This window comes from Camponotus floridanus, unplaced genomic scaffold, assembly GCF_003227725.1.
Source record: "Camponotus floridanus strain SB8 unplaced genomic scaffold, Cflo_v7.5 scaffold15, whole genome shotgun sequence".
Taxonomy (NCBI): Eukaryota; Metazoa; Arthropoda; class Insecta; order Hymenoptera; family Formicidae; genus Camponotus; species Camponotus floridanus.
Genome location: NW_020229270.1, coordinates 2,391,558 through 2,416,768, shown reverse-complemented (window position 1 = coordinate 2,416,768; position 25,211 = coordinate 2,391,558). Strand labels below are relative to the sequence as shown.

At 29.4% G+C, this 25,211-nt stretch overlaps 6 protein-coding genes and 1 long non-coding RNA gene across 10 annotated transcripts; 2 read left to right on the top strand and 5 right to left on the bottom strand.

Annotated features, from left to right (window-relative positions):
* The first annotated feature begins 391 nt into the window (after positions 1-391).
* On the top strand, positions 392-6,817 carry LOC105252810. The gene is made up of 9 exons (XM_011260393.3): positions 392-629; positions 4,298-4,413; positions 4,486-4,597; positions 4,807-4,934; positions 5,049-5,254; positions 5,318-5,613; positions 5,772-6,018; positions 6,101-6,292; positions 6,406-6,817. The coding sequence occupies exons 1-9, from the start codon at positions 578-580 to the stop codon at positions 6,506-6,508; spliced, it is 1,452 nt and encodes a 483-aa protein (XP_011258695.1). The 5' UTR covers positions 392-577; the 3' UTR covers positions 6,509-6,817.
* Positions 637-2,349, bottom strand: LOC109610106. 2 transcript variants are annotated; one of them, XR_003122487.1, is made up of 3 exons: positions 2,225-2,349; positions 1,572-1,774; positions 637-1,284 (listed from the first exon to the last, which is right to left on the bottom strand). It is a non-coding gene; the product is annotated as an uncharacterized LOC109610106 (long non-coding RNA). The 2 variants fall into 2 exon arrangements; XR_002192620.2 differs by having other exon boundaries at positions 1,576-1,774.
* On the bottom strand, positions 6,622-8,102 carry LOC105252811 (NADH dehydrogenase [ubiquinone] 1 subunit C2). Of its 2 annotated transcripts, XR_002192619.2 has the most exons (4): positions 7,765-8,102; positions 7,309-7,452; positions 6,986-7,136; positions 6,622-6,780 (listed from the first exon to the last, which is right to left on the bottom strand). XR_002192619.2 is itself a non-coding variant. In XM_011260394.3 (3 exons), the coding sequence occupies exons 1-3, from the start codon at positions 7,952-7,954 to the stop codon at positions 7,087-7,089; spliced, it is 384 nt and encodes a 127-aa protein (XP_011258696.1). In that variant the 5' UTR covers positions 7,955-8,102; the 3' UTR covers positions 6,952-7,086. The 2 variants fall into 2 exon arrangements, 1 of the variants encoding a protein (XP_011258696.1); XM_011260394.3 differs by lacking the exon at positions 6,622-6,780 and having other exon boundaries at positions 6,952-7,136.
* Positions 8,103-9,601: 1,499 nt separating this feature from the next.
* Positions 9,602-13,815, bottom strand: LOC105252812 (transmembrane protein 62). The gene is made up of 13 exons (XM_011260397.2): positions 13,108-13,815; positions 12,861-12,972; positions 12,637-12,774; positions 12,212-12,538; positions 11,970-12,102; positions 11,302-11,457; positions 11,060-11,207; positions 10,849-10,971; positions 10,697-10,778; positions 10,482-10,610; positions 10,222-10,396; positions 9,916-10,143; positions 9,602-9,845 (listed from the first exon to the last, which is right to left on the bottom strand). The coding sequence occupies exons 1-13, from the start codon at positions 13,309-13,311 to the stop codon at positions 9,788-9,790; spliced, it is 2,013 nt and encodes a 670-aa protein (XP_011258699.1). The 5' UTR covers positions 13,312-13,815; the 3' UTR covers positions 9,602-9,787.
* A 1,966-nt stretch (positions 13,816-15,781) lies between these two features.
* On the top strand, positions 15,782-18,113 carry LOC105252814. Its single transcript, XM_011260399.3, has 6 exons — positions 15,782-16,028; positions 16,524-16,683; positions 16,863-17,086; positions 17,175-17,228; positions 17,310-17,419; positions 17,612-18,113. Exons 1-6 carry the CDS (start codon positions 15,972-15,974, stop codon positions 17,835-17,837), a joined length of 831 nt encoding a protein of 276 aa, XP_011258701.1. The 5' UTR covers positions 15,782-15,971; the 3' UTR covers positions 17,838-18,113.
* Positions 18,114-18,168: 55 nt separating this feature from the next.
* Positions 18,169-19,830, bottom strand: LOC105252813 (putative odorant receptor 71a). The gene is made up of 4 exons (XM_025406572.1): positions 19,373-19,830; positions 18,733-19,122; positions 18,465-18,669; positions 18,169-18,351 (listed from the first exon to the last, which is right to left on the bottom strand). The coding sequence occupies exons 1-4, from the start codon at positions 19,726-19,728 to the stop codon at positions 18,169-18,171; spliced, it is 1,134 nt and encodes a 377-aa protein (XP_025262357.1). The 5' UTR covers positions 19,729-19,830.
* Positions 19,831-20,245: 415 nt separating this feature from the next.
* Positions 20,246-24,804, bottom strand: LOC105252815 (phospholipase A1 member A). Of its 2 annotated transcripts, none has more exons than XM_011260400.3 (8): positions 24,595-24,804; positions 24,077-24,228; positions 22,184-22,235; positions 21,837-21,982; positions 21,530-21,772; positions 20,955-21,155; positions 20,683-20,842; positions 20,246-20,579 (listed from the first exon to the last, which is right to left on the bottom strand). In XM_011260400.3, the coding sequence occupies exons 2-8, from the start codon at positions 24,135-24,137 to the stop codon at positions 20,507-20,509; spliced, it is 936 nt and encodes a 311-aa protein (XP_011258702.2). In that variant the 5' UTR covers positions 24,138-24,228; positions 24,595-24,804; the 3' UTR covers positions 20,246-20,506. The 2 variants fall into 2 exon arrangements, with proteins under 2 accessions (XP_011258702.2, XP_025262407.1); XM_025406622.1 differs by having other exon boundaries at positions 24,077-24,206.
* Positions 24,805-25,211: the final 407 nt, after the last annotated feature.

Here is a 25,211-nt window from a genome sequence, read left to right as displayed (position 1 = left end):
TTTTTCAATATTAAATAAAAACATTGCAACTATACAATTACACACTACGTTTCTACATAGAAACAGTGATCGCGTCCAATGTTCTCCAGCGAATAAACATAATTATCGTTGATATAATTTCATCAATTCGAATGATCTTTGCGATTTCTGTCGAAGAAATATTGCCGCGGGGCAATCTGTCCCTGTTTTGAAAGCAAGACGAGATGGTCGGAGGCAACATCAACCGCGAGCAAACTGTGCATCTCACGCTGCGACATGCGTGCTATGTCGTGATATGTCTGATATGAGAGACACGCTTTTCTCGTCGATTTACGGCGGCGGGCCGGTAGAAAGTAGTCAGCCAATGTGAGCTGAGAACGGTACCTCGTTCCTGAGAAGTGCCGCGCCGATGGCAACGGCGTATATCGGACAGTGTCGTGGCAGCGGATCAGCCTGGTGGGTCGATTGGTCGCGATCGGCTAATGATACGTTCTCCCCCCGGTGATCGCGGTGATCGCACGAGTTGAACGACGCTGAACGTGCGAGCCAAACCCGAACGGAACACGGCTTCTCGTCCAGGACATCGAGACGCGGAACGATGAGACTCCAGGAAACGGCGCTCCTCTGCGCCGTCTTGACTATTGTAGCAGGTAGGCGCGCCCTCGCTTATTCCCTACATCGATCACCTTTCTCTCTGTTAATTTGTTCCTGTTCTGAGAGATCAGATTATATGCATCTGAGAAAGTCAGAAAATGAGAGAAATTGTTTAAAATTCTCGCTTGGCGCCACGCGACATTTCTCTTTGACATTTCGATATTATTCAACATGTAATAGTCGTTTTCCGGATATTACGAAATTCTAATTTAAATTTTTGTTGATCTTGATAAAATTCCTTTTCCCACTCGCGCAGCAATACTTGACATATCGTCCGTATCTAGCAGCAGTCGCTTTCAAAAATTACGAAATTCCCAGACGATTGTCTGTTGGATTCTTGAAGTGTATATTGACTTGATAGTCTGGCTTCTCTCGGTCTGACCAGTTCTAGCAGGTCATTACTGACATGTCATTTTTGTCTTTTTCTTTATTTTTTTTCTTTAGGTCGATAGTATCCTTCAAGGAGCATTCTTCGGCATCTTTTCTTAGTCTTCTCTTTACAATTCTCTCTTTATGGCTGATATTTTTATCAATAACGTCATGCGATCAAGGAAATATATAAATACAAATATTCTCGATCCAATAAATAATTACATATTAATTAGTTCTCTCACATTCTATATTTATGCTTTTATTACCAAGATAAATTTCCTGAAAATGAATGATATTTATTTAATTAAGAAACAAAAAATTAGAAACACTTCATACTTAAAAATTGGTCTAGATTATTATACATATACATAAAAAAAGATAAAAAATATGTATTTATTTGATAACAAGAATTTTTCAATCAATTTATAATAAAATAAAAATAGGAAAAAATTGTAAGGAAGAGAAAGATGACACTGGCGAATTTGGTATATCAGCACAATTTCACTCGCGTTTACATAAGATTTGTTTTACGCGCATATAGTGTATGTACATGCGTGTGTACATACGTACGTGCAGCCGTATATATGTGCATACGTCTGAATGATAGAAGGAAATGTTGTATCTGAGCGAGAAAACGTCATTGCCAACATGCACTGGTGTACCTTCACTTTCCACTTTACCGCTAAACAAATCTTTTTTGACATCCGTAAATGCAGACACTTCTCTTGACAAGTTACGTTATATATATTTCGCTTTCGTTATCGGTATCCTGTAAAAAATAGATGAATTGAAGAAAAGATTATTTACAAAATATATATATAGAACTAAAGGAAAAATTATTTACGAAATTGCATTTTATTAAATTCATTATTTATCAAGAATTAGGCAAGACAAAATTAAGAAAATTCCGAAATCTCATTAATACACATCCTGGCTTCGTAGATTAGAAATTTTCCTCAACAAGAATAAGTTTTTTTAAATAATCTTTTTTTTTAAATTCATTTCAAATAGTTTTTTTTCGAATACAAACATCCGCTATACGTTATGGAAGTTCGGCGAAAGTGAATTCGCCGATTTCGCGACATTGCAGGATTTTAATTATAGCACGTTTAAGTTACACGATTATTGAGTATTTCCTCAGATGTAATCTCTAATCTCGCGCGAGAATGTGCAGTAATAACTCTGTAGTTTATTGTGAATCATCATGCAATTATTTTACCTCATCGAGATTTAAACGGAGCTATTGACTGGCGTGCGTGTGATGTTTAAAAAACATAATCTTCGTCACATTTAGATGCATAATTAAATGCGTATTATCTAATTTTAATTTAATTACAATATTATTATTATTATTAGAATAAAAGGGACATACAGAATAAAAAAGTGCTACACGATTATAAGGTCATTGGGAAGAATCTTCACAGGTGCTACTTTCTCTCTATATGTGAGGTCTTGCACATCATTTTTAATATCTTCGGATCTCCATTGATCATGCATCGTACAGTTTCTCTCATTATACTCGCTCGTTTTTCGTATCTCTTCCTATTTCCGTCTTATTGATTCCTATCTAAATTTTAATAATAAGTCATTAATATAATTTTAAAAAATATCAAATTTTTAATTATTAATTTTATTGTTAAGAAAAATGCGAGCTATTTAAGAAACTTTGATTGCATTCTGCATAGCTCTCAAGCATGTATACATATATTCGCTTATTACTGCGCGAACGTATATTACAAAAGCCTTTTTTAAAACGAAAAAAACGTGCAATTTTTGCGCATATTGTGAATACGAACGTACAATCGCGCATGGAATAATTAAAGAACTCTTCTGGTACTTGAAAATTCTTTGTGCGTTCCATGTAAAAGTATACATACGATACATACTTAATTGGCTAACCAAAAATAATGATGCATCACGCGATGAAATTGTAGCATGAACTTGTAGTGAATTTAAATTTTTATATCAATATTCTTTTGCGAAATTTTTGGAATTCAAATTAACATTTAAAAGGAATAATAAAAACTATTTAGTAGTAAAAATAATGATGCATCACGCGATGAAATTAACTTGTAGTGAATTTAAATTTTTATATCAATATTCTTTTAGGAAATTTTTGGAATTCAAATTAACATTTAAAAGGAATAATAAAAACTATTTAGTAATAAAATGTGCATTTCACGCATGTTGAAACTTCAACTTTCTATGAAGATGTAAAATTTTTTTGAACATCCGATATACATAGGTTTCTATTTGAGTTTCAAATCTTCAACATGAAAATACGATAAAACATATACAATGGATTTTAAGATATGCTAATACTGAAAATTTATTTTACTATGTGCTTATGCGATAAGCATCTCTTTTAAAACACTTTTAATGCGATGCATTTCGCCAAAAGAAGCATAAATAAATTAACGATTCGAACATTGGTCCGTACGTATTCACGTGTCCAAACATATTGGAATGCCCACAATCATGTTTCTCGCTTTCTCAAACCTCTCTTCTGGAATTTCTCCCGCCTATATTTTCTATACGCTTTCTGTATATGCGAGGTGCCATTTTTATCTCTTTGTCTCGATGATGTAATACATAATGATACAATTAGTCAATCAAAATCGAAAATACGAGAATTAATATCTTGCAATTCTTAACTTAATTCAACTTCTAAAACACAATTGATGTGTAAATTTCAAAACTTAATGCAAAAAATATCTTTTTTAAGATGTTATACAACTTCCAGTTCATATAATTATCATCCATTCATTAAAGTCACCGCTTTGTCGCTATTGATCGTAATCGTGCGGTTCTCGAGGCGTAACAACAGTTGACAGAAAGAACGTGGTAAAAGTGGAACGTAGATACTTGACTGAGTCAGTTGACTCTATCCAGGACACAAGAGCGCAAATACTCGAGCATAAACGTGTTTAGAACAAGTGATCCCAACCTTGACATTTTCCTGGCTTAAGCATGGCTTTCGAGCATTTTTCTCTACTTGTATGATTGTACAACCATATGATTTATTCCTAAAAAAATTTTTTAAATTCAAATTTCCTTCGTAATCGGAATAGATTGCTAAAATTCGTCGCTCTCGCGGACGAATAAAAACATTTCGATTTGCGCAACAAGATGAAATTTAAGTTCGTGCGTAAAATTGATTAATTATGAAATGCTTACTTTCACGAGAAATATATATTATGAAATATATATTAATATATTTGTCGTGTATCTATGAAAAATCGTTACCTCGTATTGCACATTCGTTCACAATTCTCGCCTTTCTTCATTTTAGTGCATAGTCAAAAGAGCAAAAAGGACGAGGATAAGAAAGACGAGGAATTTAGGTGTCCAGAAGGCCAGGGTAATGGCAATTTCGCCGATCCGGCAACATGCAGAAGATTTTATCAGGTGATTGCATGATTTACTTCATCAGTTTGCTACGATTTTAACTCATAATTATCCTATTTTCTTTTCTGGAAGTGCGTCGATGGATACCCGTATCTAAACCGATGCCCATCGGGTTTGCACTTTGATGACATCAGCAAGTTTTGCACTTTCAAAAACGAAGCACGATGCGGACCCATTGAGACTAGTGAGCAAATATTTTTTATCGTAAAATTATAAATATTTATTATCAATGACGAAAAAACTTGACTTTAAAGAGGTAATAATAAACTTTTAAAAAACAATTCATCTAATAAACTTATATAATTACTTTTCAAGCGCGTCACTCCTAATCTTCGTTCGTTTACCAAAATATGTAATTTTTCTGAACTGTAATAAGTGTCTTTTAATTTCCAGCACCAGCACCAATCACCGAACCACCTACAGATTTGGCCGAGCGTTGTGACACGGCGAACTGCCAGCTTCCGTATTGCTTCTGTTCCAGAGACGGCACAATTATTCCTGGCGGTCTTCAACCAGAAGAGGTAAAATGATGATTTGATTGCAGATCTTCATAATGATTTACAAGATTTCTAAAGATCTATTCAAATACATATAGATACAATTTCATCTTACAATTGAATCTTGAATCATTCTAGACACCACAAATGATAATAATGACATTCGACGGTGCGATAAATCATAACAACTTCGATCATTATCAGAAGATATTTACCCAAGATCGTCTGAATCCCAACAATTGTCCGTTAAGAGGCACTTTCTTTCTCTCTCACGAGTATTGCAATTATAATATGGTTCAGAGTTTGGCGCACGATGGTCATGAAATTGCAACCGAGACGATCTCGTGAGTGAATACATTTAAATTGCGTCGAAATATTCGTTATGCTGACAAAGCAATATCTTTCAGGCTTCAGAAAGGCCTGGAGGACAAGGGCTACGAAGAATGGGTCGGCGAAATGATCGGGATGCGTGAAATACTAAAACACTTCAGTAACATTTCGACTAGTGAAGTGGTTGGTATGCGAGCGCCTTACTTGAAACCCGGTCGCAACACTCAGTACAAGGTACTGGAGGACTTTGGATACATATATGACAGTAGTATAGGAATCTCGCCCTTAAAAGTGCCAATCTGGCCGTATACTCTTGATTACAAGATCCCACATGAATGTAAGGCGGGTACTTGTCCCACCAAATCGTTCCAAGGTAATAAAAGTGTGATGAAGATTCAGTTTTATCAATGTAAAATATGAATATAGAAACTGAAATTGCAAAAGACAAAAATAGAAAAAACATATTGTTAAATAAGTAGTAGTATCTTTAATACAGTAATATTTAAAAAAAAAATATTTGTGTATTATCAGGTATTTGGGAGCTACCCCTAAATGCACATTATGTGGAGAGTTATGAAGGTGGCCATTGTCCTTATTTGGATCAATGTGTGCTTCATAATCATGATCCTGAAGAAGTATTTGAATGGTTGCAGGAAGATTTTAACAGATATTACGAGCAGAATAGAGCACCATACATGATGCCCTTCCATACTAATTGGTTCCAAATTAAAGAGCTTGAACGTGGTCTGTCAAAATTCCTCGATTGGGTGGTAACACTGTGAGTAAAAATACATGAAATATGTTTTTATTAAGAAATATCTAACATTTTTTAATAAAATAATTTATGAATATTTTTACAGACCTGATGTTTATTTTGTAACCGCCACACAGGCATTAACATGGATGACCGATCCGAAACCGATCAAAGCTCTGCATAATTTTGAAGGATGGTCATGTAAGAAGAAAGAGAACTTGCCAGGTCCACCATGCAATAATCCACATAAGTGTGCTTTAGATTTTAAGCCTGCCGAAGCAAATTTCACAACAACGAGGTAGAGATTGATTTAATTCTACATATGAAGAATTACTCAATTCTTATTGCTAAAGTTATGATTAAAGTTAAAATTATAAAAGTATTCAAAATTATCATTATTTATGTTAACAGGTATATGGAAACATGTAGAGAATGTCCAAACAGGTATCCCTGGCTAGGAGATTCTAAAGGTACAGGATTATACAATGACAATTATAATCCTGAGAAGAAATAGGAGTCTGAAATGAATTAAACTTAATTCTAGTGCAAGTAGATTGTGTTTTGTTCATTGTTATCAAAACAAATATTGTGGATTCGCGCTAAATCTGTTATCAATCATATCAAAAGCATCTCACTTATTTTAATATTGCAAAAATTTTATGAAATATTAATTTGTATCTTCCAAATGTACAAATCAGTGTACGTAAACTTATGTTATTCCTATATAGAGTGTATACATAAGTCAACATCATTCACAAGCATCTATAACATTAAACATTGCTCAATCTGAAAGAAAAAATAAAATATTTTGATGCTAGAAAAATTCTACAAAAATCTGCCTATTATTTGGAGGAGAAGTCTGAAATAACATTTATACTTCTTTATTTATATCCTACTTTTTGAAAATAATGTAATAATCTTATTTTCTTATTACTCTATTATAACAATATATTTTATATATATCTTATAAATTTTATTAATATGTACATACACACAATACATCTACATTCATTGCATTGAACTGTACTGTCTGTTCACATCAGAGAACACACGATTAAGTTGCTGCTGTCACTTCTATATTGTAGTGATTACTTAACGGATTGGATGCCATTCGTCAAGTATTTCACTATATTTTACACGTACTAAAAAAAAAAAAGATAATACCATACAACTTTTTAGTCAGTTTAATTAACCAACAAGTGATTATTTTTCTTTAATTATGTATAAATATATTTCATATAAGTTAAAAGATATAGTTTATTCTTTAATACACTTTATTATCTCTTTTTAAGAATATAAGAAGAGATATATTACCTGGTTCAGGAAAGAGTTCTGGATGTCGTATGATATAATCCCTTAATTTACTATCACGTTCGGCCTTATAAGTGTCAATGTATTTCTTAATAGCTTGCGATGCAACATATCCTATTGCCATTGATACAATATGTAAGTGTATTCCTGAATAATAATAAATATAATATTATATTAGAGTTCAATTCTCATTGCATGCACTGTTACAAATGAAAAAGTCGACAAAAACTTTATGCAATTTTGTTATTCATGAGGAATTATTATAAAATCTCAGTGGAAATTTTTTTCCACTTATTTAATATTTTAATAAAAATAATTAGGCAAATTGATTGCTACCTACTAACATATACAACCGTTATGTAATAGCATAATGAGGTTAAATGTAAAAAAAAATATATATATATCGGAACATATCTCGTGTTCATGATCTCATTAAAATACTGTGTGATGATTATTTACCCGCGTAATACGGTTTGCGGCCAAGAAAATTTTTTAAACATGCCGTTCCAAAGCCGCTTCCCACACATATTATTTCAACTGCATAGTCCTGCAGTATACTGGCCTTATAATTGGGATCTGGCTTAAGTAGCTCCAGAGCCCATTGAACCTCAGGATGCTCACTTATCTCATGTGTATGATGTTTACTCATTTTTACAAACTATTCTAGGATCGAGGTGACAATCACAGGGAGCGAAATACCTCGCTCGACATAAACCGGCAACGCACAACAGTGAATGAAAACTGGGAATCGCGTATCGTGTGTATGAATTGTGAAAGTGTGCGAATTGATTAAATGGCAGCGGCATCTGTACTTCACGTAAAAATCAGAGATCGATAACATATTGATTGAAAAACTACATTTTCGATCGTCGGTTCGAAAATGTAATTTTTTTCTTTTTAAAAAAGTTTATCGCAAAAAGGAAAATTGATATGATAAAGTTATTAATTAAATTTATTAAGGTATCACATCTTCGCACACATGTCTTCCGTAAATATTTATTTCATCTATTGTTACATACATATACTACTGAATATTAAAGGAAGTCTCTCACATATGTGATGTTACATGTTTGATCATATTTGGTAACACATAATCACACTTTAATAGAATAATATTACTTTCACCGTTTTCTTGTTTCCACATCTATCAAAGATAGCCAATCTTTTTGCATTATATAATGTATACAAATGGCACAAAAATTTCAAATCTAATTGCTATTTCTAAATTAGCATAATTCAGTATGATTGTCAGTATACTTGATGCACTTTGTATGATTTGACTTTGTTTTATACAAAAAGACAAGTTTACGTTTGTTTAAACTCCAAATTGTCTAATATAGCTTGGCTATCTTTGATGATGTATCCATGACAAAGACATTTAACACATAAGTTTATATATATATAAATCTGATGATTGTTTTTAAATATATCTAAAGTACCATTATGAAAAAAATACAATGTGGCTCTTGAATATATAGAGAAGTAGAAAAATATATGTCACAGGAAAGTGATTAGGATATTTAGTTAAAAATTCTGAACAAGAACACTAAAATTACAATATAGCTTTGTCTTCTGAAGATTCCATTGTTTAAAATGGAAAATATCACATTCTGTTGTTCTAATATAGCTCTAATTTTACAGAGAAAAGACAAATCATGACAGAGATATAAATATATAGCAACATTTATAATATATAAATATATTGTATTTGTATCTCTCTCTTCTTATGTTTTAATTTGACTTCACATTATAAAAAAAATAAAAATAAAAATAAATAAAAATGAGTATTTTTCTCTATAGAAAGGAACTTTTGTGCTTTAACTTTGGACAATATGGAAGTAGAAGATAGTAATGGTTATATTAATGCAGAATCATATCAATAAGTAGTAATATTAAGTATCACATTGCAATATTTGCTTCAGAAGCATATGCAGTTAAAAAAAACTAATATAAATTATTAGTTTAAAAATTCCTAATAATTATAATATAATTATATATTATTAAATTAATAATATATAATAATAAATTAATAATATATAATAATATATATTATTAAATTAATAATATATAATTATTAATAATAATTATTAATAATCATATAGTATTATTTAAATATAATTATTAATAATTATAATTATTAATAATTATATATTAAGATTATTAAATTTGAATATAAAATAATGTGGCACTTGTTAAAGGAACATCGACTTTATATAATACAAAATGTTTAAAAGAGACTTTTAAAATATGTAATAAAACAAAAAATATTTAGAATTTTTTAACATAAAATATTCAGGTATTTTTACGTGATCATTTTAATTGGCTTTTTAATTTCAATCTCTATTTGTGTGAAATATAATAATGCATGTTATAATAGAAAATCTATTCAAAACTTTCTTGTAAATTTAATAATCACAAGTGCAATAATCATATGAATCATTAACTTACCAACATTCCCTCATAATTCTATCATTCTTATTAATTAAATTGCATTATTGTTATTGATGGCACCATGAGGAGACCATACAGATGCAGCGGACCTTAAAATAGATAATAGATAATAGATAATTAGAACATTAAATACATTATAATGTAAATATCAATACAAACCTTAAATGTGAGAATGGCATTGTGTTCACATAATAACACAATAGTGCTGCTATGATAATACTCCCAGTTCGTAATGGACATAATAATATTGCTATTATACCATATTCTAGATATAAAAAATAGGCCATAACAGATTGTATGAGGATTAACAAGCAAATTGGAACATATTGCCAAATTAAACGAAATTTCGATATGGATTGTCTTGCAGGATTTTCAGCTTCTTGTAATCTAAAAGATAATTACGAGCATTAGAATAAATTCTTTAATCATAATGTGACAATATTATTATATTATAATATCACGAACCTACGATCAACTCGATGCGCTATAATTAGCATAAGCGGTAAATGGAAACAACATAATTGAAAATACCCATAGGCATAAGTGAAACCGCCTGGTAGATATCTGTTTCCAATGAATATTCCCCATACAAAGATCACACCTATATGATCTTCGATTATTTCTCCCACAGTCCATGGACCTGGAATCAATGTCAAATTGTATAATTATTACATTTTAGCAAGTTTTTCCAATGTATTTATATACATGTATTTATATGCACGTACCAACACTTAAATACAATGAGTATAATACCATTCCATAAAACGCTTTATCAATGGTGGATAATATCCACAATTTTCTAAGCCACAAATGAAAAAATCTGATACGTAATCGTGGTCTATGCATATTTCTATCTAGATCAGAAAAAGCTTTTTCAGTATATACTTTATAGCACAATATAAATATAAATATAAGATTTAGAAGTTTTACATATATTTACTTTTGTAATATATGTGAAGACATCGAAGTAAGCACAGTGGCACTACTGATAATGCCAATGTTACAGCAAATAAAAACTGAAACTATAAAAAACATGATAAAATTATTATATATTTCATGAAATAGAAGTTTAATTAATCGTAACTAACTTACGATGTGAACGACATTGAACATCAGTACTAATTTTGGCAAAATGCGTGATGATAACCATGATCCATCGAGAGAAAAAAAATGTGATCTAACTTTTTCTCTACCCTCTTTGTCAATTACACGAACCTGAAATGTAAAATAATTTCATATAAACAACATTTGTAAAAATAATATCTTAATTAATTTTTATAAGTAATCGAATCATCTACTGAACTGTTATCTGATGAATACCCTCTTTGTACTTTGTCGAATTCCATGATAATACATAAAGAGGACCTTTTATGTGATCACATTTTTGCCAAACATCATGATCCAATTGAATTTCGACAGTTTTCAATGAAACCGTAGAAAATGCTAGTATTCTGCATCAAATATAATATAAGGATTAAATTTTATAAGTTAAACATATTTCATATAATTAAAAAGAATTATCAGCATTAATAGAAATGCGTTTACCTGATGTGCGTGGATGTAATAATAGATTTTGAATTTTCTTTTTGTGGCATCATAAATAGCATATTTTTTGGATTGGTAATTAATGCTACAGGCCAGTCATTGTGCTTTATATCAATGAATGAGAACTGGCCATGATCTATTGCCGCGAGGCGATACCTAATAATAAGCGTGTGTGTCAAGTAAAAGCGTTTATTTAAACTAAATAAAGAAAATTTAAATAAAGAAGCGTAACTATATTTCAAAAATAATAAATACACTGCATATAAACCAAAAAAATGTTTGCATGATCTAATTTATTATTTCACATTTACATGAAAAATAGTAAATAATGCACTGTGTATAAAACAAAGGAAAGTTTGCATGATCCAATTGCAAAGCAAAATATTTAGTTTCATGTAAATTAAAAGAAATATAAATTTTATTTATTATTAATTATTACAAGAACTAAAAATATAACGTGCTCTTTTAAGCCACATTTATAAGAGTTATGTTAATTCATTCTGATATAACAGAAAATAATAATTTTTTTGGTTATTTATAAGTAATTTCCCCTTCTCATCCTTTTCAATATTATATATAATATTAGTAAAGCATTATAGAATATAAAAATAAATGAAATTTATGTATTGGCAATTGTTTTACTTATGCAAAAGTGCATTTGTCCTTACATTCTGTTGTCTTTCCAATCTGCCAATTCCAGCTCAAGGAAGCCCGCTTTTTGTAATGTATACATGTTAGGTACCATGCCACCCAGCATGTGATAATGGCCACATAGGTACACCATACTCTTTTGATATCTACCTTTTATAATAAATAATGAATTTATTATATGATTTTATTTATATAATATTAAAGTAATAATCAAAAGTTTATTTTTTTTATATCTTTTTTATATATATAATATCCTTACCTAAAATATTTCTGATATTTGTATTAGATTGTGACAATATACATGATGTAGGATAATGGCCAAATACAATTGCATGATCCGCATTACTTTCTTTAGACTGATTGACTAATTGTTGTATCTTATCAATTTCCTGTTGGTCTAAAATACCAACAAAATTAAATGGTCTTCTGGGGCCTGGTTTCAAGCAAGCATCAATTGCAATAAAAGAGTATGTTTCAGAACCAGCATTAACATTATACATATAAGATCTAGGATGCTTCTTTCCTTGAATAGAATAATTGGAATAATAATTATTTTTGGAATCAAGATTGATCACATTGAAGTTATCTGAAAGTAGATAAATTTGTGTAATGCAAATTTTTTTTTCTTTGATTTATTTTGTGCGATTGTATATGCATTATAATTGAAATGCTTGTCCCTCTCACCATGATTTCCTCTGACATCCAACCATAATGTTTTTTCTTTGATTTTAGTCTCATCTATTACATATTTGTAGTATTGCCATTCTTCGAGTATTTGCTTAGAACCCATTTCATCTATATTTTTGGCATCAGTTAAATCTCCTATTGAAACAATATTAATGTAATTTTTCTGGTCAATAAACACATAGTATCTTGGTACAATTATATAACTGTAAAATATGAATTACCTGAAGCAAGAACAACAGCAGGCTTAATTGAATCTACCGTCATACTACAAAATTCTTTTAATTCTGATATCCTAGATGGATCTTTAAAGATACTTATGTGTATATCGGATATCTAAAAATAACAAAAAAATATTATGTAATATATCTTTAGAATATAATGACGTACTAAAAATATATATATAATTTGTATCGCATATTGCCACTAATTTAAATAAGATATAGATATGAAAATATAATACAGACAAACCTGTAAAAACCATATTAAGTGATCGTATGAATTTCCTATGTCATAATACTTCGGCCTGGACCACCGTATCTCTCCATTATTGTCTCCCAATGTCTCGTCCGGTAGACGAGAATCAACACTAATAAGATCAGCTACATTCGCCACAAAGATGGACAACATCAGCACAAAGACCAAGAGTACGATGGTGGATTTTGCTATGTTCATCGTGACGATAATACAATTGCACGATCATGTAATTTTACAGGGGAGCAAAAAAGATCGGTGAAAAGATCCAGCTGTTTTTGTGCTGCGACCACCTGCTTCGAGTCCGGTGAACGAACCGGATGCCGTTTATTCACATGGATGCTGGTGAATATACTTGGCGACATTCACTGTCCCCGGCGAAGAACGAGCTGGGGAAGACAGTCGAGCAATTTAGAGGATCTTGAAATCATATCCTATGTGTTTGCCAAACAACGGCAAACCACGAGTGTGACTCAGAGAAATTCGTGACCATCGCGAAAAAACGAGCCGCATCGAGCACCTTATGCGCATGATGAAGCAAGATTGATTTGAAGACGTTCAAAGAAAATTAATGACCCGAGTTCAAGACTGATCGGTTTACGATCATTTATTCATTTTGCTATTTATATCTCTTGGATTCAAACTGTGACACAAAAGGAACCCAGAGAGCCATACAACAGACTTCAAATGTGCGTGACTGTCAGTTTTTCCTGCCAATACGTATTACGATAGACCTTTCTGCATTATCAATGTACGATCAACACGATTTCTATTTCGAGAATCGGGCGTTTTTTATGCGCCATTATTTTTTTATTTTAACAGCGAGTGTTTTTACCAACATCGTTGTGCATTATGTCGTTTCGTATATAACACTGCAAGATGTCACTGCATGTATTAAAAAAAATTTGGAGGTGGGGAAGATATGCGACAATTCCGGCTCCCATATTCTTGTATAGAAAATAATGGTCTTCCTTTTTCAATATGAATTAAACAACAGTAAAATATTCGTTACAAAGAATTTCACTAAAACAAGAATTAGGTACTTATAATTTAAAGTTATAATTTAATATTTCATGATCTAAGAGATATAATTTTTATAAGAAAGGCTTTTTTTGTACATCTCGTTTTAAAAAGGACATTATGTTTCTTAATTATTTATGTTTCTATTGTATTTCTGTGTTGTTATTAATTGATTTAAAAATTTTAATTAACTTTAAAATGAACTTAGAATATACTTTATTTTCAATGATGATGTAATAAAAAAAATCTTTCAGTGATGTAATAAAGACCATTATCATGTGACGGTGACGATAGCTCATCTCACGCAAAATTATATTTCTCTTTCGAAAAAAGTGTAAAAGATTAATTAATTAAAGAATTAGATTTAAGAATTGCCTTAGTGTAAGATTTTATTTAAAATTAAAACAACTACGAATTTCTTATTTTAAAATAATTAATACCCTAACAGCACACATGTCCGAAAGATGTCCAAAGGACATCCATAGAATATCCCGATCTTCTATGGATATCCTATGGATATCCTTTGGATATCTTTCGGACATGTGTGCTGTTAGGGTAATACACAAATTAAAATCATCTATAATTGCGTGAATTAAAATGACGATCAATTTTGCAGAAATAAAGTAAAATTTTGAAATTAAGAGTAAAATTAAAAGACAGCTACTCTTAGCTAATGTAAGATTTATCTCGTGCAAGAATGTATCATCGAGTTTCCTGTCCGCGGTCTGTATGCAAATCCTGACCACATGTACTGATCATGTGATGAAACATTAATTAAATATATATATATATATATCCTGATTCTTGACTGACCTACGTGAACAATATATAATTTAGATAAATTGTCAAGAATGTTCGCAAGAATCGTTAATACAGATCGTTAAAATTTTGATTCTTTTATTTTTCATATTTCCTCAAATTATATATTTTTTAGATTATTGATTTTCTTTTAATTAAAAATAAACAGTAACAAATTTTAATTAACATTAAATAAAATTAATATAAAAGAAAATTCAAAATTAAGAAATTAATGAGATAAAAGAAAATTATAAATAAAATACAAAAATATAAGAAATTTCAAATGTCATGAAGTAAATTGGCATTCAATCACATATAAAGACACGGAGATAATAATGATAAAATAAATGAGATATGAAAATGCGTGAAAGAGAGAGAGAGAGAGAGAGAGAGAGAGAGAGAGAGAGAGAGAGAGAAATTCAAACATTTTAGAATTAATTTTCCCCCTTTAATAAATATAAATTTCATATATATATGTGTGTGTATATATATATATATATATATATATATATATATATTACATATGTATTGTATATAAATGTATATATTTTACAAAGTTAGAAGTTCTTACATATCTCTTTAATTCTTCAATTTTTAGTTAAAATTAATATCAGAGAATGAAGTATTTTCTTTAATTTCTTTTTTTCTATATCTTATTTTATTTATATTGATATTTATAGTTTATTATATCTATTGTTTATTTCTTCTGTTATTATAACTGATTTCATTGCAAAAAAAATACAAACGACCGATTTCTTACTCCCGATTTGATGATTCTAGATAAGTTGTCGGAAGCAGATAATAATGCGGCTAGATAAGAAAAACCGACAGCAAACCTACAATCGGAAGTCGTCATGTATCCAAATCAGTTTGAGTAGTCCGCGAAGAAAGCTACTTATAGCTTATTTTCTTAGCAGCCAAGTTATTTGCTTCAGTATAATATTGATAATTTGCATAGGTATATCTTGACGGTTTTACATTGTTATATCTTGACAATTTTACATTGTATATTATATCGTGTGAGTGAAAGAGAAACAATTATAATGATGGTATTGAAAAAATTTACAACAGTGTTTTTGATGGAAATCCTCATTTTACCAGTATGTGTAAAAACTAATTTTAAATTATTTTAATTAAACGTTTAAGAAATCAAGTATTTAAACATGCAGTTCATATTTTGCGTAAAAGGCTATTACATTCATGTTTATTAATGTTAATTGGTCAATGAAATATTAAGTAGTATTAAATGTAATATTAAGTATGTAATAAATTCAATAAGAAATAAAATCACAATATTTGACATGATGTAAGTAAAACACAAATCGGTGCAATCAGATAAGTAAAGAGTTGAAAAATCAATTTCACTGATATGTAATCGATCTCTCTATTTATTCAAGATAAATTATATATAATCAATTATTCTTTTTTTTTAGAAAATAAAGCGTAGCTTTAAACTTATCAATCAAGATTACTGTCGAGATATTGTACAAGATATTGTATTGATAAAGAAGAAATGTAGGATTAAATTTGGATGAGGTCAAACAAAAAGTGATAAAGAAATGAAAAATTAAAGAAGCACATTTCACCTATTTCAGATTGTTCTCGAAGCTGACATTTATCATGGATATAATACTTACAAACAATACTATGATAGCCGCATTAATAGCGAGCAATTAGAATATCCAATAGAAATCTCCGAAGAATCGTATTACGATCATAATGATGTAAAGAAAAAAATAAATTCGCGTTTTGGAGGTAATGTCATAAATATCATAAAACGATTATTACGACAATTTATACAAAAAAGTTATATAAAATAAAATTTTATTAAAATTAAAATTTTTCTACTTACGATTTTTATAATTCAGACATTAATGTTTTCCTTCTTGTAATCTTGCGTTAAACATAATATTTTTGTGAATATGGCTTTTTAGATGACAAACGACATACGAATATTGACAGTAGTTTTGTATTTCCGGATGATGTGTTGCAAGCGCGAAGCGGTAATGGCAATGGTGACATAAATTTAATTGGTCCAACAGCGAATTGCGACAAGCAACAAACCTTCTGCGAAAATGTCTTGAATTATCCCAAAGAATTTGTGAATCAAGCACTCGCGACCGATTCCAGCCTGTTGCAGTACGCATACGAGGATATTGTTAGTAAATCGATAATTTATAATTTATTAAAATAATATAATTAGTAAAACATGCAATTTTTATTTTTAAACTTTTGCTTGTTAATAGTTAACTATTGCACCACGAACAGACCTCAGTGAGGAACCACTTTGTCTCTCTCAGGTAAAATCATTTTTAAATTATGATTTATTTCCAATATTAAATCAAATTTTGCAAACATACATAAAAATAATTAATTTTTAGGAGCGAGTAATTCGTCCAAAAACAGCTCAAAACTTGAAAAATGAATGGCGCTTTATCCTCCAATCAAATGAGATGAATTTTTCTCAAAGTGTGCGAATTGAAACTTGCAAGTAAGTGCTACATAATAAGAAGAAAAAAGTTATAACAATTTTTTAATATTTATAATATATATGTATATGTAGTAAATATATATATGTAATATAAATGACAGAGAATTACATACAATGAGTATAAAATAGTTTGTCAGTATAAGGTAGAATATTAATGAAAAATAGCTGAAAAATAATATATTCTATTTCTAGAGAAGAAAATAATAAATGCAGGATGATTGACGGTTTTGCTGAGGGATATATCACGGCATGCAAACAGAAATACATTTATCGCGAGTTGTCAGCCATCTCTGAAAACGATGAGATCGTCCGCGATTACTTCAGCTTTCCTGCAAGTTGCTGCTGCCACGTTCAGTTTAACGCCGATGACGGAGATACAAGAACAAGAATACAATCAACTTCATATAACATTCCATAGCTTCATTCGCAGATTACACAATACGATAAAATACGATAAATATACGTATAAGAATATTTAAAAAAATATTTTATATATATGTAGATATTTTTGAGCGATTCTCGTGGAAATAATTAGCTACATATTAATTTGGCTTAGATTTTAATTGCGATACAAAATCGAAGAAGATGATTGCTCTTGTTCGTATTAAGGACTTTGCAAAACGTTATATGCTGAATAAGATATTCTGATAATCTGAAAAAAAAATAAAAATTAAAACGTGAACATAAAGATACATAAAAATTAAATTGTGTCAAATTTATAAAAATATTTTAATTAAAATATATTAATATTATTCTAATATCATTCTCTCTTTTACCTTCATAAAAGATTCATTGGATAAAGTAACTATATAGCCGCTAGTTATTTTTATCGGTTTCTTAGATCGAATTATTATCAGTAAAAGAGTCTTTATTAAATCAACGGGAAGCATTGGCCAGTCCATCTCATAAATGGCGTTGCCGACTTCAGTACTCTGTATATTTAAGAATAGACTTTAAAAAAATTCGATTGCCTAGCATAAAATCCTAAAAAGCATTCTTCAAAAAAGATAATGTTTTAATAAATTAAAATATTTTCTTATTTGACCTTTAGTGTCACTTCATTGCCAAACCAACAGTACAAATAGATCTGCGTAAGCATGCAACCAAGATATGACAAGCTCCACGCGAACTCGAGGCTCAGCAAACTTTTTGTCGACATTTTGTAAATGCTAAGACAGAGCACCGTTGAACTTATGGAAAATTGTACGAGAATCATCAACGTGAACACCGTATTAATGCGTTCTGCGAATCTGCCAGATCATAATTTTTCGTTCAATACGTATGTTTTTCCCATCTTGTGAATAAATCTTTACCTATATACATAGCGATGATGATGAATAAGCTCGCGAACGAGCCACTGTTCTCGCGCCTTCAAATCCTCTTTTGAGATTCCGGATTTCTGGGCCTTTCGCAGCAAATTCGGCAACATACGAGCGCGATGACATAATATGTCCAGCTGAGCGCAAGTTTGAATCATAAAGCCGGAGATGAGAGTCTCGTGGGCGACGCTGGCATTCGCGCAGACTATCAGTCCAATAGTTTGATGCAGTACGGTAGCCCAAAAGACAGCAGTCGACGAAATGTCATATGGCACCCAATCGGACAACGGCAAAGTTCTGGTATTGGCAAGATATCGAAATTGAGCAATTGTGGCAAAGAAGACGGCTGACTCGTTCAATATCTCGCAGTATATAGTAATCGTCCTAGAAAAATGTTCGAAGTCTATGAAAAAAGGCATATATATAAGATATAGAATATATTATATCTTATAATCTATATAAAATTGTGTGTAAAAGTTTATATAAGTATTTGATGTTTATAAGTTTTAGATTTGACTTAATTTCTGGATCTTTAATTTTTTCAAACTTTTCAGAGCTTTTGTTTCGCGTAAAGAAAAATTATTTCAAAGAGATAATTATATTATAAATCCAAATGCAAACTTTAATTACCCACTTTGCGTTACGATCAAATTTTCGTTGAATATCCATCTCGTGATTGTCTCTGGGTACACAAAAGTTCGTCAGCAGCATATTACTGAGGCCAATGATCTTGTCCCGACATAATACCAGGTTCATCACTTTGCAACTAACGCCGAGCACAGACAAAAACAGCGAGAATTTTTCAATAAAGGTTTCAAGATCTTTAATCATGAAGCAATCGACCAAACCGCAAAACGTGAATGAGAGAAGAAGAAAAATCATCACGACGGAATAAACAGTATACGCCCAATATTTGATGGGTGTCAAGTTGAGAGGTTGCCAATAACCAGTATACGTCAAGAGGGCGAACGATAAGGGAAGAGTATGCATTGTTCTCGTTTAAAAGTCTAAAGAAAATTCTTCAAGCTCTATAAGATCTCAATAAAAATGCTTCTTGCAATAACAATATTCTGAAGAAGTTATTTTATTACAGTTTCTGTTTCTTTGCATCAACATTTTATATTACTTTCTTATTCTCTCGCACAAAGAATTACCTCGAGTTCTACCCTAGATAATTCATGCATAAATAAGTTTTACTAATTGTTGCAATTAGACATCGCAATACTATAAAGACTACCGTTTACATTATTAGAGTCGTGGCCGTATAGTTCCGCCTCTTTAAAAATAAACGTTAGTTATATACACGTACATACTATCTTTTATTGTCACGATCGATATAGATGAATTGATCTATGAGTGTTGAATCTTGAAATTAGAGAGAGAATATATTTTAATTTCTCAAATTATCCTGATAGATAACTTTGCATAAAAAAATTAAAAAATTAAATTTGCGTTTCGAAAATTGCATAGTGATATACAATTGCCGATTAAATAACGGAAACAGGAATTGAATTAATAGAAAAACTGTTATTGCATATAAGGAAGAAAACTTAATATTAGAATAATACAGCGATTATTAACTATATTGTAAGAGATAAGACATAATACGTCCAATTCTTCATTAATATGCTATGAATATAGCATGCCGAGCGTCACAGAGGACGATGTATGTACTTGTCGTTTTTTTTATTATGAGGGTTTGCTATCCATCTAGGTCTTATGGTATATTCTTTTTGAATATTACAATTCAATTGTACAGTTAACTCGATTACAGATGAGTTCCTTTCTCGTGTAACCCGAAAGGACTCTGGTCAGCCGTCACTAAATAAATGTTTCGTTGCCTGTAAAAAAATAAAAAAGATAAGTATATTACGTATAAAAAGATATTTTGATTTATGTTTTTTTAAAATGATTTCTTTAAAGAATTAAAAATTCTTTGCTAACGCGTTGCTCGGAGTGCCGTATCCCATGATGATTTGCGTATTATTATTACATTTGCCGGAATAAAAGTGATATAACGAAGGGCATTCTACGCCCAGAAAGGCTGTTTCATCGATCAGTGATTCAGCATAGAATCTCCAGGAACGATGATGACTGCAAAAATCTGAAATAACAATTGAGATGTAAAGAGTAATTTTAATTAATATTCAAGTTATATATTTGATAAGGAATATATATATATATATATATATATATATATATATATATATACATACCTTCTTTGGAGTAGATAGTAGCATTTAATGGACAACCAGGTTGTACACGTCGACCACCATTTGGATAGAAGTCTACCGTGCCGATAATCTTCATAATACCATAAAATCCTAAATCTGTATGTATGATATCTACGAAACGAGCGTCAGAGGATGTGAGATGAGGCTCGAGATAATTGAAAAGAGGACCGGCAGGATCTAATCCTGTAACAAAAAATTTAAGTATTATTAAGTTCTAATTCACTTTTTACACTAATCTTTGAATATTAAGATTTTAAGATAGCAAATTTAAACAATTTATTTTTTTAATAACATTTTATTCATAACTTCTACAACTTAATAACTTCTACAAAACTTCTCTCTATCAAGTTTTTATTTTTATTTTATTTCAATATTATTGTGTACTATTTTTATTTTACTATTATCGAAGATTTGAATTATTTATTGCAAATTTATATGACTTATCAAAATATCTCAAAATATTATTTAAAGATGCTTCAATACTACATTAAAACAAAAATATGTAAGTTACATGAAATTGCAATAAAATTGACTGATAAAAAGTTGATGGACTTTACCTGTAATTCTAGGAATCTGAAAATTGACACTTCTGCCGAGGTAGCCAGCGACTTGGCTGCCTAAAGAGTGTGCTACAATATGTAACTTTTCCGAATTAAAGCCCGATCCTACCATCTTATCGAGAGTCACTGTGAGAGCGGCTGCAACATGGAAGGCGTTTCTCACAGCTGTCATATATGAGTCGCTCACCAGTTTACCATAATCCATTGCGATGATATTGTGATCATTTCGCTTCAAGTAAGCTGAGGAAAGAGAGGAATATAATTAAAACATTTTTTTAAATAACTATTCGTCATCGAAATATACCTTGCACTATTGTTCGTATGCTATCTTTCCCTATATGTTCCATATAGCCGTGTATATATAATACTGTCGGCTTGCTGCTATTTATTCGAGATAGCAGTGCATCGGTATTCTTTAGCGAGTAATCGACATATTCATCCATAGTAGTTCTAAATAAGATAAATATTTGCATTAATATAAAAAGATCTTTATAGAGATTTATAACAACTTTATATCGCATCAAAGAGAGAGAAACAAGAATTGATATTATTGCAAGAATTTAATTAATATCGTTTATTTCTTTGGAATTTAATTTTAAAACGATGGAAACGTGAATGATGGAAATAAGAATAACTGAAGTATAAACATACCCAACGTAAATACGTAAAAAGATGCTCTCTAGGTTTGCGCTAGGTGCTCCGTCTATGAAAAAGAAAATTTGGCTAATTTATATTTTATATAAAAATTTTTTTTTAATGGCGCGTTATATATACCCACACAACACATGGAAATCTGTAAAATATCATCAAGATATCTTGCGAGGATATTGTAAGTATATTATACAAATATATCAGAGATAATTATGGTAGTTATTCGGGATTTATCTAGGATTTATCTGTGAGAATATTTCTAATAATAGTGATCTAATTTACACCAATTTTTTAATACATTTACTAATACATTAATATGAAATTCTTTTATGAATGCTTAGTAAGTCAATTTGTATCAATATACATACTAACCCGGGAAAAAAGTTTTATATTTAATTATAGATAATTGTGTACATATAATTATTATTTGTATATAATTGTATTAAAATATTTGTAACTTTATATCAAATTAATATAAAATTATATTAAATATGATACTCGAAAAACAGAATTTTAATATAATTTTGCATAATTCGATAGAGAATTATAAATATCTTGTATAATAATACATAAATGATCTTATTATATATAATTATTATATGTATTATAATTAGATGTATAAATAATTAGATGAAATATAGATAAAGTATAGATAATGAATTAGATGAAGTATAGATAATTAGATGTATAAATAATTAAATGAAATTAGATATAATTATATATATTTAAATAATAATTATATATAAATATAAATAAGTCTAATTACATCTAATTATATATAATTATCTATAAACATATTTATAAAGAAATTGCAAATATTAAATATTTAGTATAATCTAGACATTATATCTGAAATTACACAAAATAAAATAAACATATATCATAAAAAATACAGTTCTTTTAATATAATTTTTTATGTTAATTTTAAAACAGATATTAGAGATAAGAAATAAAAATTCAGGAACAGTTGCGTTTCAAAATAGATTGAAAATGCACTGTACATGTTTCAGTAAAATATTTAAACGTGTTAGAAAATAAATGCTTTTACATTATTATAAATGACTGTTTTCTTTTTTGTCGTTAACCTGTCTATAAATAAATGTTGATACTAAATTCAAACGAATGTCTATAAATAAATGTTGATACTAAATTCAAAAATATAACAAGTATTATAAGACTAAGCAAAACAAACTTTTTAATATTGAAAAAAATTCGGAATATTCAGTTCATAATAATTTAGATATCAAAAATGGTCACGATTTGGCATGGAATGCCCCATATATATATATATATATATATATATATATATATATATATATATATAAGAATATGTGTGTGTGTGTGTATATATATATATATATATATATAAAAGAATGTGTGTGTGTATGTGTATATATATATATATATATATATATATATATATATATATATACATAAGAAATTTAAGCAAGAATAACTTTAATGAGGAAAAGAAAAAATGTATAATAAAATATTTTTATAATATATAATCTTTAGTCTCTATAATAATAATTTCTCTAATAATAATTTCACAAAACACTATTTCTTAATTTGTGTCCTTAATTTACATCTTAAATATTAAATTTAATTCTTTATACCCTTAATTTACATTTTTAATATTAAATTTAATTCTCTTTCAACAAGAAAAGATCAAAATATAATATTTTTTCTAATACATATAATATTTTTTAATAATAATATATATTGCATTTTTATTATTAAATATAATAATATAATAATTAAATGATAATATAAAATATTACATAATATATCATTATTAATTAATAATGATAATAATATTTAATTATAATAATTATTATTAATAATAATTATATATATAAAATAGATTGAGTTTATTGCAAGGTTGATACTTACCGATTATAGCAGCGTATATTGTAATAGTAATGACAAATAATTGAGAAGTATGGATCATCATTGTGGCTCTAAGGATACGTTTTGTTGAATAACAAAAAATTTTGGATAATTTTTAGGTTTTCGATTTGTCCTGTGCACAACAATATAAGGAGCTAAAAAACCGTTAATATATGCGCTCTTAGATTTATGAGACATCCTGTTATCCAATCACCCTGATAGCTTTCTTGTGTATACGAAAGAGTAACGCGCGTGTCAAGCGGGAGAGATACGATTATCCTTTCTGAAGGAGAGTTTAATGCGCTAAATGCGCAAGTGAGAATATCGCATATATTTTCGAAAAAAATTGCGATTATTAAGGAATTATTGTAAAACGGACATAGACACGTACACACAAAGAAATAATAAACTTTGTTAACAGTAAACAATAATTATAGAAAATATGACACAATATCGCTTCATTAATAATTTTTAAGAGAATTGTTAAAATTATTATTTATAACGACTTGTATTATACTTACAAAGTTCTGACGAGTTCAGGAATGCAAGTGTTGCAAATACATGCGATCGTATAATTTTGACTAACAACAATACTTTATATTCTAGCGCTTATGTATATAAGCGCATATATAAATATCTATATATAGTTGCGCCCCCGCGTCCTATTCCTGTGCGGATAGATTAGTCACTCGTTATCCTGTCGGCGGGAAGTTCTTCGACTGAAGAAGATCGTCTCCGCGCACACGTATCTATATATATATACCAAGCAAACACAAGTATAACTGTTATATATATATATATATATATATATATATATATATATGTATATATATATATTTCTCACTTAACAACTGCTCTTTTAACGTGTAACAATTATAATGAGTGGGAAATTATAACAATTATATAACTTGATATTTGCGGGATATATATATACTTGAAATAAGGAACATGCTATCAGCAAATAACTTTAATAATTCTAATGGTAAATAATTCAGCAAGTTTTGATCAATCATCTCTCAATAATAAGATATTTCAGTAATTTAATTAAAGAATAACGAAATATAGAAAAATCAATGTTGAAAAAGCTTTAAAGGACAGTAAATTTCTACTTGCTCGGAAGATAATGAATGCAACATTA

Coding starts and splice junctions, on each gene's coding strand:
- LOC105252810 (XM_011260393.3), top strand. CDS start 578: ATGAGACTCCAGGAAACGGCGCTCCTCTGCGCCGTCTTGACTATTGTA. Junction 4,598..4,806: donor ATGCGGACCCATTGAGACTA/GTGAGCAAATAT, acceptor TTTAATTTCCAG/CACCAGCACCAATCACCGAA. Junction 6,019..6,100: donor CTCGATTGGGTGGTAACACT/GTGAGTAAAAAT, acceptor ATATTTTTACAG/ACCTGATGTTTATTTTGTAA.
- LOC105252811 (XM_011260394.3), bottom strand. CDS start 7,954: ATGAGTAAACATCATACACATGAGATAAGTGAGCATCCTGAGGTTCAA. Junction 7,453..7,764: donor CCGCAAACCGTATTACGCGG/GTAAATAATCAT, acceptor ATTATTATTCAG/GAATACACTTACATATTGTA. Junction 7,137..7,308: donor AGAACTCTTTCCTGAACCAG/GTAATATATCTC, acceptor TTTTTTTTTTAG/TACGTGTAAAATATAGTGAA.
- LOC105252812 (XM_011260397.2), bottom strand. CDS start 13,311: ATGAACATAGCAAAATCCACCATCGTACTCTTGGTCTTTGTGCTGATG. Junction 11,458..11,969: donor GATTGGAAAGACAACAGAAT/GTAAGGACAAAT, acceptor GCTTATTATTAG/GTATCGCCTCGCGGCAATAG. Junction 10,144..10,221: donor GCGCATCGAGTTGATCGTAG/GTTCGTGATATT, acceptor ATTATCTTTTAG/ATTACAAGAAGCTGAAAATC.
- LOC105252814 (XM_011260399.3), top strand. CDS start 15,972: ATGATGGTATTGAAAAAATTTACAACAGTGTTTTTGATGGAAATCCTC. Junction 17,229..17,309: donor AACCACTTTGTCTCTCTCAG/GTAAAATCATTT, acceptor ATTAATTTTTAG/GAGCGAGTAATTCGTCCAAA. Junction 17,420..17,611: donor GTGCGAATTGAAACTTGCAA/GTAAGTGCTACA, acceptor TTCTATTTCTAG/AGAAGAAAATAATAAATGCA.
- LOC105252813 (XM_025406572.1), bottom strand. CDS start 19,728: ATGCATACTCTTCCCTTATCGTTCGCCCTCTTGACGTATACTGGTTAT. Junction 19,123..19,372: donor AAATTTGATCGTAACGCAAA/GTGGGTAATTAA, acceptor ACATTTTTCTAG/GACGATTACTATATACTGCG. Junction 18,670..18,732: donor CATCATCGCTATGTATATAG/GTAAAGATTTAT, acceptor ATGATCTGGCAG/ATTCGCAGAACGCATTAATA.
- LOC105252815 (XM_011260400.3), bottom strand. CDS start 24,137: ATGATGATCCATACTTCTCAATTATTTGTCATTACTATTACAATATAC. Junction 21,773..21,836: donor CATACGAACAATAGTGCAAG/GTATATTTCGAT, acceptor CTCTTTCCTCAG/CTTACTTGAAGCGAAATGAT. Junction 20,580..20,682: donor TACGGCACTCCGAGCAACGC/GTTAGCAAAGAA, acceptor ATTTTTTTACAG/GCAACGAAACATTTATTTAG.